General features: G+C 40.6%; 1 protein-coding gene and 1 long non-coding RNA gene across 16 annotated transcripts in view; one reads left to right on the forward strand and one right to left on the reverse strand.

Moving 5' to 3' along the window:
* LOC105672654 (zinc finger protein 541) overlaps positions 1-22,707 on the reverse strand; it is a 403,799-nt gene that overhangs the window by 147,594 nt on the left and 233,498 nt on the right. For all 15 annotated transcript variants that reach the window (XM_067354494.1, XM_067354493.1, XM_012367730.2 and 12 more), the window contains one exon: positions 4,612-4,749. In XM_067354494.1, coding sequence (XP_067210595.1) covers positions 4,612-4,749 — 138 coding nt within the window. The remainder of the gene's footprint in view (positions 1-4,611; positions 4,750-22,707) is intronic.
* Positions 1-22,707, forward strand: part of LOC136999786 (uncharacterized) — a 198,033-nt gene that overhangs the window by 42,363 nt on the left and 132,963 nt on the right. The window lies entirely within an intron of this gene.

Consider the following 22,707-nt stretch of genomic DNA (forward strand, 5'->3'; position numbering starts at 1 on the left):
ACTGACGGGATCTGTTTCGATATCTCTCCGCGTCGACCAATGGTACGGCGACGACCGCGGGCTGTGGATTTTTGCAATTGCACCGACGAATCTCGATCAGTGTTATTTAGAGAGTGCCAGCGGCGTTATATCGATCGCCGATGCGCCATGCCGTCATTATGGACGCCGGCCTCTCTCACGTTTCTCTCCCGTGTCTCGTATTATCGGAGGCATTCTCTCCGCTAACTAGAGCTACGTACAAAATAATCTGACATCATTTAAACTGAAATTCTATTCCCCCTTTAACTCTCCGTCGTAAAGAAAATGAGAAATGGAAAATATCGACACGCATAAAATAATTCCTCTCATTTGAATACCCTTTTATGCTGAAAATCAGCGCGCAAGCGTAATGTATGACGTAGTATTATGCATAAAATATTCCCGACCTTCTACTACAAAGACTGCACGAATTTCAGAATTTATCGTCAAAAGAAAGTCTGATCTATTGTTGTAAAAGCGTATATTGTTATAGAATATGTGACGTTGATAATAAAAAAGAAAAAAGAAAGAAAAAGAAAACACACATGTTTACTATCTCAATAGTAAAAAAGCAAACTGCAAAAATGGAAAATAATGTAATTAATTAATATTGACTTTCGTCATATATAAAATGTACTGTGGAATTATTCAGTAGATGTATATTGCAATCCTGAAATTCGATGATGGAATCGATAACGATAAATGAGCTGTGTCGTATTAAGGCTTAATAATACGTGCGATGCGTATTGTATGCTTGAGAAGAACCGCACTATGACATGGTTACGATAATGTAACAATTGATGCAGACATTTCGCGCATGAAACTTTAATCAGTATATATGAGATATAATGAGCGAAACGAGGCGGTTTCAAACAAGCTCGGACATGTTTCTCTATCGTGTCTTACAATTAGTATAATAGTTTAATAAATTCTAAAGTATATTATCAGTACGCAAAGCCTATTAGAGATACATGATTATCCATTCTATTCTATGTTATGTGAAATTTATTTAAATAATTACTAAGACTATTACTTAATTACGAATGTAATTTAAATAATTACAATTATAGATTGGTAATCTGCATCAGAGCCAATTAAAGGTAATACGAAGAAACAAAACAAGTGTTTTTTATATTTTATGCATGTCAAATGGCATGTTTTCGACGCTCGTCGGAAATTTAATATTGCGAAAGTGAGGAAAATGATACGAATGTGATATAATAAGCGAATAATTTCTTTAACGCGAGAAAACAATATTAATTTACAATTTCGAAATGCAGCATCGCGTCGAATCGTTAATCGAATGGAACAAATTAGCATCAGATTTGTGTAGGAAATTCGATCTAATGGACGAAATAGAAAACAGCAACGTGTATTTCTAGACTCAACAGAATTACGAATGCCACCCAGTGCTCCCGAAATAAACTGCATCACGTCCGATTGCGATTGCGCTCTTCTCTTCTTACAACCCAGTCCACGGTGTTGTTTCAGAAACAACAGAGCTATCGCGGAGCTATTCGACCGTTCAGTTCTCTCGTTCTATCCGCAACCTGCAATCAGTAACTATCGGATTGCTCCCGCAACGAAGATCGCAAAAATGAACTTTCTTCGCGAATTTGATACGCTTACTATTGCTCCTTTCATTATTGGTGCAAACATAATTAACTCACATATAGTAAATATAAATCAAACTAAAAATTGTAGTGTGTACTTTTCAATAAGTATATGATATTGAAACAACAATATTACGACTATCACAAAATCATTTTGTAAACTTGATGAGAAAAGTTCTCTTGGCGAGTAGAAAGCGCAATTCATTTATAATATTTCAACAGAAATACTATTTAATAATTAATTTGTATTGTCAAGTATATTAAATTTAATTGTTATTTAATTGAAAAAGATATATTCCAAATATTTTGTTCCTATTTATTTGATATGAAGTTTATTGCTAGTTGCACAAACGATATCTGGAACGTCTGACGGCAGACGATATATGTAAATATCGTCTCGCCGCGATGAGATTTATTCATAGGCGAGCCGCGTATCCGTGCGGCCTTCCGCGCCGGAAACTCTGCGGCCTCTTCGCGCCATTGCGTCGCATCGCATCGGTACAACTCGCCGTGAAATTGTTCTAACGAACTTACACTCGTATGAAAGTTATACTTCAACTCATATACGCACACCCCTCCAAGAGAACTGCGCCGACCGCGCTCGTTTGGAGTTTGGCGGCAAAATCCGGCGCCGACTTCCTCGCGCTGCGTTTCGCCCGTCGCAAACCGACTCCAATAAATCCGCCTAGCGTATACAAGGACCGAAGAGTAATGCAGAAGACTGAACGAACTCTCTTTCTCTCTCTATGTCGTAAAATAATAGAGAATAAGAGAATTGTGAAATGAGATAAAAAACGCTCGAATTATAAAAATGGTTTTAAAAGACCTATTTAATTTAAACCGAAACGCTCGTTATAAAATTACATTTTTAAAATCAAGCATTTAAATATTTGATATTAAAAGTTAAATATTTTAATATTTAATAAAATTATTAAAATTTATTGATTTCACTCTTCAGCTGTTTTACATAGACTCTTGATAAAATTTTAATTTAAAGCGTAATTATCAAGATATATAAATCTCAAAAATCATGAAAAATATTGTTAAATTTACGTTACTTTATATTTTTTATAGAATACACTCTCAGAGCATGATAAACATGTTTTTAAGTGTTATGTATCGCAAGCAATCTCCAATTGTTGATAACATATACGATTTGGAAACCAGATAAGAAGTTGATCGTGGCCAGTCTGGTGACATGGTGAGGGAAATGTGGCTTGCGGGAACGCGATGCGGGCATTGCGGGAACGTGCGTGGTTGTTGGCCCGCGTCTCCGTGACCAGGTCTAGCTGTCTTTGGCTCTCAAAATCGCATTTGCCAAGACGTGTCGAGTGTCATCAGTCAGCTGACTCACGCAATGCGATAATATTCTTTTTCGCGGCGAACTCAGCGGAGTGCGTCCATTAAATGGACATTTTTCGTATAATTAATGAAACCTCCCACCACATGCGTGTGAATAATAACACTTTTCAGTAAATAACTTATGCGAAACACATGTTTCGATGCGTATTAATTATCGTTTTTGGCTCGGATTAACTCAATCTTCAATATTCGTCAGAACTCGTGTGGGAAGTGCGCGATGGAATTAACGACGTCGCTAAGAGACACAATCTACGATGCCCTGTATTGCGTTTCGTAAATAGAACGCATGATTCATTGGACATGTTTGTTGAAAGCTGCTGTTTAGAAAATAATATCAAAGGCCGAACATATATAACATACTTTGTAAACCAAATAAATGATTTAGATGATTTTACCAAAGATCTAAAAATACTGCATGCGTTGGAAATAATAAATAAAATCTAATTCAGCAAGACTATTCGGCGATTTCAAAAGAAAAGCACGCTATTTCTGCAAAATCTCTCGGATAAATAAATAAATTTTTCCGAGATTTCCCTAATTAATTAAAATAAGAATTAAAATAAGAATTTAATAAAAAGATAAAGAAGATATATTATTTAAATATTCCGATAAACAGAATGTCTCAGACCAATCGTATCGCCCGTTAATAGTAGATTCCTGAAATCATTTCGGAGACAAAGATTTTAATTTCCAAACCGTCTCAGGAATCTGCCATTAACGAGTTGGTCTGAAATACGCTATATAATACGCTCTTCTTCGATAAAAATAATTGTAAAAAAGCTTTCTGCTGTGTCTAAAATTTTTTATTCTCTTCAAATACGTGGAATTGACGTGGCTATCTTCGCTCAAGGGTAGTGGAATGTAATAATTGAAATTATTGCTATATCCTATATCCGGTGGCTAGTCCTGATTGTCCCTCAACATTTGCCCAAGAAACAATGCGCGCGCGTTGCACTTGTGCACGACTGTCCCGACGGTGGCCCCTCATACTTGTCGGAAACAATAGGCATTATGTGCCGCAGCACACGCGCGACAACGGCTTCTCTCAACCCTCCCTTACCCTCCCCCTTCCGACTTGTTCGAACTAGTTATAACCGCTGTTCCTACGTGCCGCTGACGAGGAGAGCAACAATTACGTTAATGCATTGTCCCGTGTTCCGCCGCTTAACGACTCCGGGCGCCCCATCGACGTTTTGCACTCTCACAGATTGAATTAAATCGAATTACGGGAAGTCGCACGTTAAAATCATTGTCACGCGAATTGCATTGTCGCAGTTATCCTATGATTCATCGTCTTGCCCTAAGTCGGATTAAGCACCACGATTCCAGCACGTTGCTCGCACTAAGCACTCCGGAATTTCGTCGTCAGCGCGTCAGCGAACTGAATTAGACGAGGTAAAAATTCATCATTTTTCTCTTTTTTTTTTACATACTCGACTTTGCATGTTTCAAAAATTGCTTTCGTCTATAAATTAATAATTAAATTCACGATACTACCAGTCAATTTTGCATGAGAATAAAATACTGTTTTTATATTAAAAAATAAGAGACTTTTATATCGAGGGATATCAATCTTGTTAATTGATCGGTCTCATAGGTGAAATGAAAAGCTACTTACCGGTATCGTTGTCTCCTGGAACCCCGAGACTGTCGCTATTGTCATTGATGAAGGCCTCCGCCGTTGACGTGAAGGTTTGAGGTGATAACGTGAGGTCCGGCCCGCTCTCACTATCGAACAGCTCTAAGTTTCCATTTCCTGAAACACAAAAGGAAAATATTGACGTTAGTATTTTTCAACGTTTGGTTAGCTTCAATTATGCATACAAATACACAAAAGATAAACCATTTAAGTTATTAAACTGACTAATTAATCAGTTGAGATAAAAGTTTTTTATGAGGTATACTCTTCGTTTATCTGAAAACAATTTCGAAAGGTAATATTTTTTTACTCAACTAATATCGCAAAGTTTGTGATATGTCATATTATTTTAGAGACAAATTTTTAAGAAATAATGATAATGTAGATGAATGTATGCGTTCAACTAAAGAGGAGTAACTAAAACGCCGAGTTGAAATCCGTCGACGTCGATTCGTCTCAATGCCAGCTTATGCGACCTCGAAGTTGACAGCTGACCGGCGTTGACAAACGAACAAGATTCTTCGCGCGCATACTACAAAAATAATTCTCTTTATAAATGATGCGTATGATTTACGTTTTCACGTCAATCGTGCAATTGATTCAATTAATCATTCAATTTTAAAAATAATTTTCTTTTTCTTCATATTTCTATTTCGACATTCCATCAGCATATACTTCGTCGTGGAAAAGCAGTTGCCGATATAAAAATTTGAAAGTTATACTCAAAAGTAATTCTTAAAAATGCATCACACATCTGAATTCTAGGTATTGACTGCGTTCTCATTTTATTGTCAGCACACGATAAAATTATCCGCTACAGAGAATTTCTCAACTGTACAAGAGCAGCGTAACTTGCATATCTTTCGCATATCTCGCCACTACACGGCAACAACGCTGCAGCACACTTGAGAGATCTCGCAGACAGTGGAGATCTCTCGAGACTCCGGATGATTTCCGCGATACGACGAGAACAGCTGTGCGCCAAACTTTATGCATTTTAGGATACCAGCTAACTCCACTTGGTATTAAATACATCTCGTCCTGTTTCACGGCTAACGATGCCGGTCAAATCAATATTGCATCACGTAATAACCATATTGTCGTATTATAGAATATTATAAACTTCCAATAATGACGGTATAAATTTTATTTATTTAAACAAAGTGTCATATATATATTTTACGAGTGCCATATATATTTACTACGAAGAATAAGAAACGAACTAAAGCAAAGAGTAGCTAAAAAAAGTCCTCTTTAAAAGCATGATGCAGTAAAATCGAGATCAATAAAAAAAAATACGCGTTCGTATTTCTTTCGATGAAGAATCAAAGATTAACCCACGTAAAGTTCGCCACATTTTTACGACTTATTAGGATTCAAAGAGCACGTTTGGCGTGCGCGTGACGACGCGGGCCGAGTATGGCGTCACGGCGACTTCTCAGAGCTTTCCCATCCGACGTGGCGAATGCGGCGACGTTACGACATACTCGAAGCGCTCCGCACGACGAATGGCCCCCATGCCCGTAAATATTTGACGACAATTTGATCTGCACAAGTCGGGACTTAAATCCCCCCCCCCCCGGGGGTACGGAGACGAAAGCGGCTTACGAACGGCTCCGTCGTCCGTGGCTCTCGACCCTTCCTCTCATCATCGGGCTTACACATCCCGAGACTCCCGCGGAAAATATATCGCAAATATCGATACACAATGCGGACGTTGATCCGGTCGAGTAATATTGTCGCGGAGACCACCGATATATCCTAATAAGCCTTAACAATAACGCGAAATCGCATTCTCTCGGATCAGTCAATTGGCGTTGCAGTCAATAGTTCATCGATAATAATAGTATTGCGGACAAATATTGTTTTCTGCCAAAATCAACCGAGCTCTGGCTTTATACTGATAGATATTTTGTACACATTAATAATAATATCGATACACACATTAATCTCGATATAACAGTGTTATTATTTACATAATAATAATTATATTCAAACAAAAGTAACAAACACTAATTCAGTTTGTTCATAAAAATGCATTAACTTTTGGGAAAAAAATATTCCTCCTTTTAGAAATATTGGCCTAAAACAAAAAAGTGGAGAACAGCATCTTGTGTGGACATGGCAGAGTACTTGAAGCGACACAATCGCTCTAAATGTTAAACATGATACAAGGTACTCGCATTTGTCCTCGCAATAATACAATTTTCTTGATGCATTCAAAAGACAGACTAACTCGTTCGAAGAGATACAAGGAAGCGTTCCGATAGCACGTTCGTGTTCTCTCTCTCTCTCTCGTTCTCCACTTACGTCGTTAAAGTGCGCATCAAGCTGCATTGCGTGAACGACGGTACCGCGAGGGAGAGAAGCTAGGAGAGATAGAGAGAGAAGAAGAGAGGAAGAGAGGGAGAGAGAGAGGTGGAGAGAAAGCGCATTAACATACCTGCAATATGCATGCGGGGTGGTGCACTCGTCCGATTCGACGTTGCAAGCGCGTGCGGGGGCTTACACAGGAATATTCGCGTTAATTCAAAGCGACGGTATGCGCCCGCCGCGGATTAATATATTCCGGATTATCCGTCTGTGTTTGCGCTAATGCCCGCGCCGTTGGGTTAGTTAAATATGTAAATACAAGCGGCATACGCGCGCGCGCGCGCTTGCGGCTACGCCGGACGTTACCCTCGGTTACAACGTTGACGTGCGGCAGAATGACGAAAGAGAGTGATTGCGATCGTGCTTGCGAAAAGTGTACCGTATAACGAAAGATTGGATATTGATGTAAATTGAGTATTAATTTTCCTTGATAGAATCGATGCTTTTATTCTTCGTATTTTTCAAATGTTTAGAAAAAAGTTCCCTAAAACAAGTCACTCTTTCGCGTTATAAAATAGAACACTTTTTCAACAATCGTACTTTAATATTAACAAAAAATAGAATATTTTAAATTGACATTTGAAATTTGATACTCTCGGCAATTTGCAAAAAGAAAATATACGTAATTCTTAAGTATTTCTGTAAAATATTCTTAGCTTTCAAAACAAAAAATGCTAAAATGCCATCAAGAGAATAAAGACATATACTATAATATAACAATATGTTGTCTTTATAGAACAAAGTAGAAACGTGTACAGCTATATGCGATATGCGAGCTCGGTTTCGAATTAAATTTTCGTTTCCTTTCTTACACGTATTAATCATCGTAGCGATACATTTATCTTCGAAGAACGAAGTATTACGGCGGCCTTCTGCAAGTAATAAAGGAAGGATTACGTGGCGCGTAATGGAAAATGGCGGTTGCGCAACATCTTTCGGGAGAAAACGGCAACAGAAGAAAAATGCAATTCTCTCGCCGCTGTTATTAACATCAACCCGGGTGCCTAGTTGCTTATCAGAGTGCATATTATAAATGCTTTTTGCAACGCGCTTAGAGCAAACCTTGCGATAAAGTCGAGTTATACTTAAACGTCGAGAATGATATTGAGATGAGATTTTCTTTATCTATAATAATATTTACGCTCTGTATAATATAACATAATATTGGAATACAATATATTACGTAATATTGTTATATTATTGACGAACATTACCGAAACTAACATGTGCTATATAGATAATAATACATTATGCGCTGTAACAACGCTGTTCCATGGAACAGCGAAATAACAAAGGAAGATTTATTTAACTCGAAGCCAGCGCTAAACGACGTCGGCGCAGTCAGGCCTGACAGGCATTCGCGCGGGGGCGAAAAAACGAGGGAGAGGAAAACTGCGGCACGACGTTGATCGCTGGCGGCGGGAGTGCAGGGCGGAAGAGCGGGGGTACCGGAAGAACGGGGTACCGGTAGACTGCCGCCGGAGGGGATGGGTACGGGCGAGTTGGAAACCCGGACACAACCGGGGGGTTTATTCACGGCGCGCGCGAACGAACCCGACGAAGCCCAGATATTAATTTTCTCGATGTATATGGATGAGTCCTGACTAGGCCACGTTGCGGGGTCGCGAGAGAGGAAGGCAGACGAGGGGGAAAAGGCTGTGGCAGGAGGAAGGAAGCAGCGGCGGTGATGGTGGACGTACCTGCGTGGCGGCGTGGGGGGCGGAGGTGGGGGTTGATGTGGCTGTGCACCACCGCCGCCGGGAGGTGTTCGTTCAGAACGACGAAGGGTGGCTAAATTGCTATCGATCTTCCAGCCGCGCACAAATATCGTTTACCTTGCAGCATCCCCCCCCGTCCCCCTCATCCTTTCGCGGCCCCCGCAGTCCCCCGCGTCTGCCTCGCTGTCGACGCATTACGCGAATATGCGTTATCAGCTTGATGGAGATCCCCGGCTTTTCGTATCACCGATTCTGATAGCTCGACCGACCAGTCGATCGGTTAATCCTCGCGTTCGCATACCTTCCAGCGTGCCGAAATTCGACGCTGGCGCGAGCTGAATGTTTTCGGCGTTCAATTTTCGCGTCGCTGCAAACATGCCGCGCGAAATCGATGCGCTGCACTTCGGACATGTGAATGTGCATCAAGCGATTACGAGGATATAGTTTCAAAAATATTCTAATATTTTGGTAAAAACAAAAGTTATATAATTTATTTCATAATTGCTTGATAACCAATAGATAGATAAAACATGTACGCGATATAACAATAAATAGATAAGTGTGCGAAAAGCAACATCTTTCGGTTGAAAATTACACGTTAAAAATTACCAATGGCATGAGATAATAATAATAATGTGAAACAACTGCTCCAAAGTAGACTAAATCGGTGTACGATAACTCCGGATGCGCACATCTCGCCGGGGAGATCGCTTGGTTTTCGGCCGCCACGCCGCCAGATACAATTTCATTAAAAGCGTCATATTTCAGTATTCAGTAAATAGAGCCACCGCTTATTTTACGGCAAAACGCGGGCATAAACGCGCTCGTTTATCGCGCAAGGATCGGCTGAAATAGAGCATTGCGCGCGCAAAATGCAAATGCACGAGCGCGTAATGCTGATACTCGAGTTCTTGCAAATTTTATTCCGGCTTGAAAGAGAACCAAAAAATAGAGGAATGCGTTTAATTATAAGTGACGCTCAGGCTTCTCTCGCGTTTATTCGTGGCTCGTAATTACTCGTCGCACCAATCCCCGAGCAAATTCGTGCGAATTCGCGGAATTTGGATGTAATCATCGATGTTCGATGGGAAACTGAAAATAATTAATAAACTCGGTATTCGCAAAGCCCGTTGCAAATTAAGGGCTGTGTTCTGCCGGTCGATTGAACGCAGAAGATTGTGAAGGGATGTGGATTTGATTGTCGCATACTCGTAAAATGACCAATGTCGACGCCTACGTAATTCAGCTGCGTAATTACGCCTACGTAGTTCAGCTTCGTAATTACGACTACGTAATTCAGCTACAAATTTTTGCAATATTCCATTAAAAATAATGTATTTTAGAATCTTTTGAAAAATTTATGATGCAAGAAGTAAACGTATTGTGTATGTTTTTCAAAATATTTAATCAAATCAAATCCACTTATTAATCGGTAATATTTAGTCCACGTAATTTTATTTAAATTAAAAGAAATTTTATTTCTATTATCTTCCAAGTTATTAACACATAACACTAAAACTCTCAAAACCGATTAGGTTATTACTCTTGCGAATTACAGCGCAAAATAAAGCACGAAAAAATCATAGAATTTGTAAAGACGCAACCCATCGCAAAATTCCCCGCTTTAAAGCAATTATATCACATGATATCTCATGCGTTTATTTCTGAGCAAGCTCGCGAATCCAACGCGCGTCGCCACGAGTTCTCTTGGAAAGTTAATTAAACAACATGCGATACCGCACGGAAGCGCGTTATCGCTTCACCACGTAGCTGAATCAACAGCGCTCGTACCACCGGAGTTTAAAGCCTCCGGTATCTCCTTTTATCAAGCGCTCGCGCGTTTTCCCGCTCGCGTCGTTCTCGCGCGGCCGATATTCAACGAGGAGCGGAAAGTCACCTCCCCCAGCCCTCCAATACGAATTCGCGTGAATCCCACGACGTAGGTCGGCCGAAGGCGGCGCGGCATATAGCCGAGGATATGCAAATTGTATTAAGTCTCCCGCGCGATTTCCCCGCCGCCGTTGGTGGTCGTATCTTCCGTATCACAGTCGCTACCGGGAGTGGTATTACGAAACTTAAGCCGTAGCGCACAAGTGTCGCGTTACGAGTCCGAACCCCGGGAGCATGGCCCCCAGCATCCTCCTTCTCCGCTTTTGTGTGGCATAAGCTGGGGGCTATTATCTCGGCCGTGTACCTTCTTCTCCCCCCCCCCCTCCTCCACACCGCTGTAGGATCTCTCTCTCTCTCTCTCTCTGGAACTTAAACTTGGCGCCCGCTGTCACCCCCCTGACCCATACCCCGACCTTACGGCAGCCACGACGTGGCAAAACCTCCGAGGAATCCTCCTTGACTGCTGCGTCGATCCGCGGTGGTCTTTGTCTCTGCAGCCGCTTCATCTCCGTCGCGTGAGCATGTTCGCCGCTTAATTAACCCTCGTACGGCTAAAGCGACCACTATATAACGCGGCGAAAATACTCCCACGGTTCTTCATTTCCCGCGCGAATGTAAACCCGAAGCATGCCCAACGGCAGGCTAAGATTGCGCGGAGAAGTATGATTATTCGCGCGACAACAATCGCGGTTGCGTATGCGGCACGCGTCGACTTAAAAGATCAGGTTTTACGTTCAAGACTTCTTTGTCCTTGCAAATATTAAAGTGTTAGGCCTTTTTGAACGCGTCGAAAAATTTTAGAGAAATATTTTTAGAGTAATTAAAGGAAAATGTAAACATTAAACGAAAATATTTTTGTGTTAACTTAAGAGATAAAATAAATTATATGCAAAATGACCATCAATATTTTTAGATTCAATTCGAGCTTGTGATTTCAAACTTATTAGCGACTTCTTAGCTTAAGCAAATGAATCGGTTAGATCTAAATTAGTTTACTGTGTACATTTAATATCTTCTTCAGTCCAAACATTAGAATTTCGAATCCAAGGCAATTTCGATCCGACTCACCCTCACAAAGACGAGTTAATCATCGCAGACACGCGCGCCGGTAATCACGTTCACGGTCCAATAATCATACTGTTATAATTAACGCGCCGCAATTAAGGCGGTTACGTAGGATGGACGACAATCGAGCCGTGATTGTCGATTAAACATTTTCGCATCGATGCAGCGACACAATTTCCGAGACTGCGCGATGCCAGTCCTCTCCGGATATCTCTCTTCCTCGCTAAGGGATGGCTCGTTTAGTTGGCAGAGGCTGAAAGCGCCTTTTAATGTCCTCAGACACACCTACGCGCCGTCAGATTTCGCACCGACTCACAGAGTCAATTTTCGAGCTCGAGCGACCATGAAACGTATTCAGATTCAGGACAGAACGTCGAACACGCCCCGAAATGGACAACGCGCTGATATTTCTTCGCGAACTTAGTGCTGGTAGTTATCGATCGGGTAAAGTGAAGCATTTTCATTTTTGTCGCAAGAACAACATGCAATATAATAAGACATTGATATCTTTGAATATCGCTACGATAACTACTCGAATACTTCCGACTTTGGAGTAAAAAATTCTGAAAAATCCTTCATTTTTAATAAATTTAATAAAAAAATTAATTTGCAAAACTACTGTTATTATTAGTTATCAGAACTAAAAAATCTTTTGCAAATATTGCAACGAATTGCACTTTTCAGAGAGTCACAATTTTGTATCAATCAATTGTAAAAATCTAATCAAAACGCCAAGTGACATTTGATCGCTGATAAGAGGGCTATTTGCTACGCATAATATTTCTCACACTTCGAGGCACGCAAACAGTATTTTGGTAATTAAACGCGGACACACAGCGATCGTTGATGAAGCAATTTTACCGGGCGACCCGCATTTCTCTCCTGATGGAACGACAGAAGGAGAGAAAAAGAGTGGGATAAAAGCAGAGGAGAGATCGGAAAAACGAGTGGCGCACAACGAGATGATAGAGCTCCCACCAAAACCAGCAAATTGGGAAGTAAATCGTGCGGGATACCCCGCAGCCCGTTAGTCGCGCACACTTGCTCGATTGCAGGTGGATAAAACGTTTATGTATGTGTGCACGTGCCTGTATGCGCGCGCGCGCGCGTGTGTGTGTGTGTGTGCGCGCGCGTGTGTGTGTGTTTGCGCGAAAAGAGACAGAGGCGGAGGAAACCCGTAACGAACTTCGCGCAATAAGAATTGCAAGTAACGCGCGCTCTCGCCAGTATTATTTCGGTAGCGAAGTCAATTTGCAATCAGCGGTGCAGCCCGTTTCTCCCCTCGTTCCATCGTCGACGAAGAAAGAAGAGTACACCTTGTATTTACCATAATGCGATAAGAGGCGAAGGGTATCGTACATTTAAATGAGTCCGGGCTTTCTCTACCTGCGCGCGCGCGTTCTTCTTCCCCGTTCCCTTTCCTTTCTCCACAAGACGCTTCCTTATTTCCTTAAACAGTTGCCGCGCAAAATCCCTGTACAACCTAGAGAAAAGTGGATTTTCCTACTCTCTGAAATTGCTCGCGAATGTGTTCATTCGAAAGCGACTAATGAGAGCTTTAGGGACGCAATCTTGTTTCAACGTTTTTCGCCAAAGTACAAGTGAGAGAATCCTCGGAATCTCGCGCTAGATGTGACGAAAGTGGATGCGCGCTATCGCACGAATGCGGATCGTTCGCTGAAATGTTTGTTAAAAATACAACATCGCGTATAATAAATCGTGTATTTACAAAATTAGCTAAAAATATAAGTTGGCATTAAGTGAGGCATTTAAACGGAACGCAACACATCTATTATATATGTAAAATATAATCTTTAAGTTAATATCGCAGAAAAATAATTTCTCTCTCTTTTCTATTTTTATTCCTTTCATATCTGAGATTCATGCGACAACACCGTTTCACTGTGCGGGAGAAAAATTCATAAGACGCACGAAGAGAAGAAAAATATTTTTACCGCGTCCTTTCATCGCGTCCGAAGAGATGTCGAAGAGAAATTAAGTGGAACTTACATCCTCTGAAGTGGATCAGTACACACGTTAAGCCACGTCGGACTGTTTACGAGCGGATCTCTTTCGAGAGCGAAAGAAGTTTCGTTAAAAATTCCGTCTGTCAACCTAGCTTGCTACAACTCGCCCGGAAGCATCCGTTCAAGCAGCTCGTTCCTTTTTTACAAACTTTCTCCATCATTTTCTGCCTGCAACCGACTCGCAGCAGAAATTACTTGTTTATTCTAAAGAGTGTTTGTTTGCAAAATAGTGTTTTCCTCTCAAGAGATTAAAGCTGACCTAGATATTTATTTTTATCCAATATGTTAATATGTTTCTAAACTTTACTGTAACAAAAAAATTATTAATGAGCAGGATTATCGCAAAATTATCAGGGAATATGCAAATTTTTAACGCTGAAACTTGTTTAAAGCCCGCAAACTTTCGTTTATCGCAAATAAACGAAAATTGTTTCATCTTTAACACTTGCATAAATTATTTGTAAGAAGATAATTGACAGTGAATTAAAAACTGTAATAATTATTATCGTCCAACTTTTTTTCTCTCTCCCACAATAGTTTCTATTCTCGAACGTTTTAGTGGCGTGTAAAGTGGAAGCCGTAACAAGCGTACTTAAGCGCGATGTAACGAAATGACCCCGTAGAATAGATCGCGAGTATAGGAAGCACTGCTTAGAAATGGCCGCATGCATGCCAAATGTAACTGAAGTATCATAAACGAGCCCATTTAACGAGGTGGGATATAAGATCGAAAGGGATATAAAGCGGCGCAGGGCACGAAAAACGGGATGACCGAATTCGAGAATATTTGAATTCTCAAATACTAGAATTGCCCTACCGACCTCTACACCGCGTTTCTCCACAGAGATAACTTTGCCATTTGCCTAAAGCGTTCCACGGTACGCCTCAATCGTGTAGAAGAAAATGCGCGCATAATCACACCACTATTCTAATATATCTACGTTCTCGTAAAAATCTGAATTTTATTTCCGACCATCTTCAAATCTCAACGACTTATGGACCGTTCATATAAATTTTGCCAGATTAAAATTATTAACATTTATAATATTAGTAATTAATATTGTATTTTTAAAAACTGTGTATCATTAAATATACATATATAAAATATGTTCCACAGTTTGAATAAAATATAAACTGTCATAATATATTTAGTCCGCTTCTATTAGTAAAATTCGCCGTAAACTTCAATGTAAACTTTATACTATATGATAGTATGATAAGATTTACATAGGACAATGTTAAATTGGCGGCCAAAGTATACACGGGTCGCGTACATGGACGAACGCATGGATCAAGTCTTTATCGTGACAGCGGATGGAGCGAGGATGGATAGTAAGGGATGCGAATCCTCAAAGGATTTGAACAGCCAATTTGTCTGGGACGATCTACTCATTCTCTTGGTAACAACCGCAACAATAACAGTGACGACGACGGATATCCGTGCTCATCGAATCAAATAACAACAGAGAGATTGTCTAATGAACTGCCAAGATACGCAAAATGTTGAACTGTACGATCAAAAATCTAAAAGAAGAGAATTTCTCCTCTCGATAAAACTAGTAAATGCACTTCTCCAAAAAAACTTTTTATCATATAACTCGCAAGGAAAATATCGAAAAATTAGAAAGTTATTTTTTAATTAGCACAATATAATTCGTTTTTCAATTAAATATTAAATAATTAAAAAATGGCGACTTTACAATTCTTTAAATACTGTAATAAAGAAACGATATAAACAATTATATAAGAAATCGCAGAAGCAATAAATTATTAAATAATATTATCTTGTCATAAAATTTTTTTTGCACTTAATTTCAGTGAGATTTATGAAAAATCCACAGATATAGATTCATATGCGTGTTCTAGGTGATCTTTACCGTAACTATCGCTCACGCGAGAAGTTGAATCGCTGTATAGCAAGGTCGCGCCGGCTATGCGCAGCGGACATTAATTAAATCGAGCAGGTCGTGTAGAAACGGGTGGGAGGGAGTTGGTATCCCTTTGAGCTTGTGGCAGTCACTATCGCAAATTAAAGTCTGGTTTGGCGCGCGTGAAAATAATTCCAGCCGCGCGCGCGCGCGGATTCCGCGCGCTCAACCGGGCTTCGATTCGGGATATTTATTCGACAAGCTGGATTTATCGTTGCACCTCTCTTTCTCTTATTCCACCCCTCTTTCCCTACGACCACCGGATGTGTGTGACAAATATCGCGTCCTGTATGGAAACGCACGCGCATGAATACGTACTTCGAATAATCCTTTCGAAAATATCAAAGGGTTGCCGGAACATTCGGCTTTTTCGTAATTCCAATGTGCGGGCGCATTGCCGTCCTTTAACTATTACTCTGTGTATAAATTAGTGCGCGTCATCTTCCGCTTATATGTACTCCAGCATCATGGCGAATAAATTAGTCTTGTTATTCGTGGAATTTCATAACTGCTGAACGAGAGATTGTGATGACCGTTAATACAGCCGGCGATTCCTCGCTCGCTCAAAGCAATATCGATTTTTTTCCAACTATACTTAATGCTTTTAATATCATCCTTTGTGAGAAATAGGAGCTAAGAGAGCTTACAAACAAATGCCAATACTAATTTCTCGATAATTCCTCCTCTGCGACAGAATAATTAGCAAGATAGATAGCTTATTGCACATGTCGTATTTGTCACGTCAAATCCGTGCAGTAGCCTCGATATCCATCGCGCCGATCTCCGCATAAACTCAACCCCTCCTCCCGTCATCGTAAACTCTCGTTAAGTTAAGCCCCGAGTTAAACGCTCAGTGCGTGAGCTTGCGCGCGCCATTCTCTTCGGGATATCTCGGGGAAAAGAGTCGCGGCGCTAAATAAACGCCGTAACGAGCCGCGGGGCAATGGTAATGACGCAGGGTGGACTTTATCGCGCCGATGGAGGATCCGTAAATTTTCATTAGGCCGACGTGGCACGGGGAAGCTGCAGCGGCACCCTTCTTCCGCCTCTCTTTTCTCTCGTCGCATCCGCGTTCGTGCTGCTTGCCGGTCTCGTTCTCGCTAGGTGTACATTCTTTTTGTCCGACCTCTCGGTCGCCCGCAACCTCGGTCGGCACACTTAATCAACTCTCGTTACGGTCTAATGGCTTAATACCGGGCAACGGTAGCTTTGTCCGCGGATACACACAGATCCGCCGGCTCTGCGAGTTAATTCGAATTTAAACCGCGACGCCGCCCGCTGCACGAAACGGTGCTCTTTATCAGTAGTTGAAATCAGATGAAACGGGATTCCTAACTTGTTTTCATGCTGATTGCCGCATAGTTGTCCAAGAAGCTCAGCCGCTCTGTTGCGGTCTCGATAATTGGCCAGATATAGTATTTGCGGTATACTATATATATACCCTAACTAACACAACTCTACACTTAATTCTTACTAATAAAACTTTATTACTTGTGATGTCAATTTTGACTGTAAAGTTTATGATAAAAAAGCATAAAGTCGAAAAGTGAGATAAATCTCGGAAATATTTTTGCTCTAAAAGAAGTAAAATTTATAATGCAGTCATAAAAGATTTTAAATCCTATTTTTTAGAATTTATGACATTTCGACTGTTATGTACAGAAATATCGTTCCATCTGATTCGCATTTTATATCTGCTGGTGATTTATGTGTTAATAAACGTTCATCGTCGAGTCATACTTGCGAAATAACGATTATGCTTCCTATTACCTGGACTTTATTCAGGAAAGTAGGGGCTTCTGCCGAATACTATTCGTGACGATCGATATAGTGGAGGTGGTTTCCGTTCTTTTGTGGCAGCCCCCGGGACGCAACGGAGCGTGGAATACCGTTGTTAGCGGCGCGCGCGGAATATTCATGTATGCGCAAAGTGCACGTGAACTATAACGACGGCAATCAAATTTCGCTACCGCAACAGCGGAGTATGCGACCGCGAGAAAAATTCGAGATAAAAGGGCGAGCACGGGATCGAAGGATTGCCCGTTGGTACTCGGTGCGGTAACAGCGGTTTCTAGCTTGTTAAAAAAAATTACGGCTTCATGGAAATTTGGGTTCCGAGTCCTTTGTCGCTATGAGAGAAAAAAGAGGATTCAATTCGTTTGCAGAACGACAATTGGCGCATGTTTCTTTTACGTGTGATTAAACTTTCGCGATATCTTCGACCGAATTAAATTTCTCAACTTTAAACTTTCAATTTAATAAATACAATAATATAATAAACACTTGATAACTTGATTACTGAAAAGAATCAACCTTTGAAAATTTGCATTAAATTATTCCACTTGTTCCAAAAGATTAAAAGTTGATTTAATGTATGTAGCTAAATTTCAACTTTTATCGAATTAATTATTGAAACATATTGAAAAATCAATCAGTATCCAACACAAATGGTTTTCAAAGAATTTAACAACATCTTATTACAGAATTGTGTCAGTTGAGATAAGCGCAGTTAGAGGTGCGGAACAGCACACCATCGGCACGCACGTTATCGATCGTCGTCACCGGCTTAAGCAGATCATAGATTGTACGTAATTAACGTATGATTACTACGGCGACCTCCGTCACCGTGCTCAGGAGAATTTCCGCGACAGCCATCAAGGGACTCGGCGCAAATCGATCCGATAATCGCAAGATCGCCGTCATTCCCTACGGAGTGTGAACTTAACGATCACGTAGGAGCGATAAACTGCCGATCCGAATTGCCGATCGTCGCCGAGCGCACCCGCTGTCGTTGCAACCGCGACCCTAGAAGATCCGATCGGCACGACAGAATTCAATATCCAGAATGCACAAACGGATAGGAGTCTCCGGTTTCATCGTGCGCCCGTATCAATATTGACTCGGCCGTGCTGCCGCTAATACTGACAACCCGTAACCAGCCGATAGATAGGTCGCTCGCTAGATCAGAGAAACCGAATCTATTTGAAGATCACGCACATCGGATACATCGATAAGTCGGTCATCGATGTTTTTCACGCGAAAATTTCGTCACAATTTCGTCACCGAAAATGTAATTTAAAAAATTGAAGAATCAAAAGAAAGATCACAGCCCACGCCGTAGTAGCTTGTCGACAATTTTTCCTATTTTGTCATCAATGTGGAGACATTGCAAATACCTCGTGTGAAGTAATTTACGAGCTCAAAGTTCAAAGGCTTTTCATTCGTAAGATCCAAGGTCCAAAAGTTCAAAGTTTCGAGAGGTCTATTACTTAGCAGAGTGCAGAGTTAGGCATTTCAACTCTAGACATGGAGAAGAATAGTACTCTTAGACCCGCTGCGTCGTGCAACTTGGTTCTGTATCGCCAGAATATTCAGACATACGAAACATTCACAAGTGGTATTAGTACTTGTAAGTAGAATACTACTTTTACAGTACAACAAATTATTTAATGCTCCTTATCGACAAAATTGTAGCCATTCCTTTTTTTATCAACATTAAATTTCTCAAGTTATATCATCTTGTTTGTTTCAATAAATTCTAAAATGTTTCTAAATAGATAACTGCTAGTATTAATAAAAACTATAAGACTAAAGAGAAATTCAATTTCGATTTATAGGCTACTGATCGAAACTAGAAAGTCATCATCTATATTTTTTTTAAGAACGCTGTTTTTTAAATTTATAGTTTTGTTAATTTTTTGTTATATGAAATGTTGTATGAGAATTAATAGAGAAAAAAATTATGTAGATATAAAAGCTAATGATATAAATTATTATTATCAAAATACAAAAATATTCATATTTTTTTCAAGTGCTTTAAGAACATTTTTTAAATTGAATTTTTTCAACGTATTACAGTGATTATGTAAAAACCTATTAAAAATTTATTATGTAAAAAAATTATTGTTTGAATTATTGATTTTATAATAATTACACATTTTTAATAATGGTATTTCGAAAATTGTTTTATGCACCCTCCTACATTAGACACTTATTATCAAATTTTTATTTTTGTTTATTTTTTCACTTTCCGTTGTATGCAATCACGAATATTTAAAGCGGGTTTAATAACGTAAGCCGATCTTTTTGGCAGCTTAATTATTGACATCGTTTAATGAGTATTCCGGATAATCTATTGCATCGTATGAATCAGCAATTGCGATGCAACATAATATATGTAAAATGACAACGTAAATAACAAGAACAAAATGAACATAGGCGCGAAAATAATGCGATCAAAATTTCGTGTATGTGCAGTAAGTATGCTGTGTGTCTGTGTGTGTGTGTGTGTGTGTGTGTATGTGTGTGTATGTGTGTGTGTGTGTATGATGCAGCATGTGAACAAATTCAGGTATAATTACATGCACATTGGTGCACATCGTGTACACGTCGATGCGTCTTTGAACGAATGACGGACGTTTCGGTCGACATGCGACGAGCAGAGGGGGATCTTTTTTGTGTGCAGCTCGTTATTTTCGGATTAATCTCGCGGCTACGCGCGTTGAAACTCTAAAGAGAGAAGAATTCGTTTCGGCTCGATGAAAAGAGAAGATAGCAAAAAGCGAGGAAGAGATGCAGATTCACTCGCGTGTACAAACTTTAATTTACGACGTAATTCCGGAAGAAATTTTGCAGACTAATTTCTCCACAGCGCAACCCGGCTGTCCATTACGTCGAGCATCGAACCGCCCCCTGGTGCATCTCTCTTGTCAGCGTCGCGTTTTCTTCTAACGAGAAAACGCGATAATCCGCCGTTGCGTTGGCCTAGCACGAGTTTCAATGATACGCCTTTATGGTGACAAAATCAAGGCGATGATCTATATTTGCATATTAAAATATAAGCTAAATATACAAAGCATATTGCACGCGCGAGGATAAGAGACGTATGAAGAAATATTGATAGAGTAGTTTCTCGCAGAAAAAGAAGCATATATGCTAGAATTTGAAGCTCATATTACTGTATCAATAAAGAATAAAGAGAAGAAACTCAAACAAAAAAAAAACAAAAAAATATTTGCTCATATATAGAATCTCTTATCTCTTAAACATTTTACTCGCGACATATCGATATTCTACATTCTACGAGCTAATAATTACGTCTAACTGTAGAATACTGTAGTGCGCTTTACAAAAAGTCTCGCAAAATACAGCCTTTTTCAAAACAATGTAACTTCGATCACGGTTTTCCGCGAGTCGCGTTGTCGAATGCGCGGGTTGTACGGCTTGTCGCGTATCGATGAAAGCGCCGTTGTGAAAAGTAATCGCGGCGGCAAAAAACACGTGTCTGACACGTCGTTGCGGTCGCGCTCTCTGCCCTTTGATCCCTTTTTAGTTAGTAACCGCGCGCGCACGATTGGCGCTAAAAATGCATCCCCCACCCTGCATATACGGGTGGCTTGTTCGTCGGCGCGGCGCCTTTATCTCCCGCTCGGAAATACAACGTGGTCGGGGGAAGGGGGGGGGATCGACCGGGATGCTCCGTGAGACGTGCCACGCCGGCCCCTACCGGGTATAAATTGCAAGCTCCGTTGGTCCTTTTATTATTTTCGACGCGGCGCGCCGTCGGCGATGTGGGCAAAATCGATTCGTTCGTTCGTACGTTCATTCGTTCGCTCGGCCGTTGAATATAGCCGTATCGCGGGTAAACATTTGGTTTACCTAACTCGTCGTATCATCCTTGTTATTTCTCGGCCGCTACGCGATGGTTCCCCGTATTTCGACTTTACAGGAAAATATACGGAATTCGAATCGGCGAGAAGCCGCACTGTAAATTTTCACAAGGAAAATGAGACGAAATGCGCTCTTTATAGTATTCTTTGTTTTTGAGACGTTTGTTAGCTTTGAGTTATAAATTTAAGTACACTCCACTTTAGGACAATCTATAATTCGCGACACATTTTCGCGATAGAAATCTATTTGTAATATTATATAATAAAAACTATTTAAAGAATCGAAATATACATGCAAAATACACATTACTGATATTATACAGGGTGTCCGACAATTGCTGAATCACCTCTCGGGTGTAGGTAGAGCGGGTTAAACCGAGTAAAGAAGTCCTCTACTGTTTTGTGATTTTCGCAAAAATTAATGAGAAATTAATTAAAGAAGATCGGCCAATTTCCGCGAGTCTAAGCGCGCAGCGAGAAGAGACAGCCTACTGTTATTCGGTTACTCGGTGCGCGACGAAGTATTGGGAGGAGTGTTTTACAAATGACAACGGTTATGTACGAGCGGTGTGTAATGTTAGATCTTCGCATCCTGGCGACCACGTAACAGTGGGCTGTCTCTTCTCGCCGTACGCTTAAACTCGCGCGAATTGGCAGATATTTTTTAACTAATTCCTCATTAATTATTGTGAAAATTGCAAAATGGTAGAGGACTTTTTTACTCGGTTTAACCCGCTCTATCTGCACCCGAGAGGTAATTCAGCAATTACCGGACACTCTGTATACATGTGTATATTCTGTTTTTTTAATGCTTTCTGAAATTTCTCTCTCTACCTCTCTCTCTCTCTCTCTCTCTCAGCATATAAAATAACAAATAGAACTTTATCTGAATTCTATCGTGAATTATAGATCGTTTAAAGTATGCTTAAGAGAATATTGAAAAAAAAACTTTGTACTAATTCTATGTTAAATATCGTTTTGAAACTAATAAGCTAGACAAAATTATTCACGCTTACTTTTCCGGCGAAAATTCAAGTTCATATATCTGTCATCGTGTCTGTCTCAAAGGAAAAGTGTCTGTCGTTCTCCGGCCGGTCGTGCTCGGAGAGCGCGTATGACGTTGCGAAAATTTATTCCGCCTGGTTACAGTTCCACGCACGTGCGCTTTTCCAGCGTTCGCGTCTCTACAGAGTATACGAAGCACGTGCAAAGTTGGGGTCGTGGCAGTTGCCGGTTATGGGGTGTAGCTGGCATGGAGTCAAACAGCGTTCATAATTTACGTAGTTTCGTCCGCGCGCGGCCGCGGCGGCGGAGGCGGCGGGAGATCACCGCGCCACGTAGCCGGATATCACAACAATTTTACTATGCATCCGCATTCCGTCCTAAAAGGCCCCAGCTGCCATTC

This window comes from Linepithema humile, chromosome 4 (assembly GCF_040581485.1).
Source record: "Linepithema humile isolate Giens D197 chromosome 4, Lhum_UNIL_v1.0, whole genome shotgun sequence".
Taxonomy (NCBI): domain Eukaryota; kingdom Metazoa; phylum Arthropoda; class Insecta; order Hymenoptera; family Formicidae; genus Linepithema; species Linepithema humile.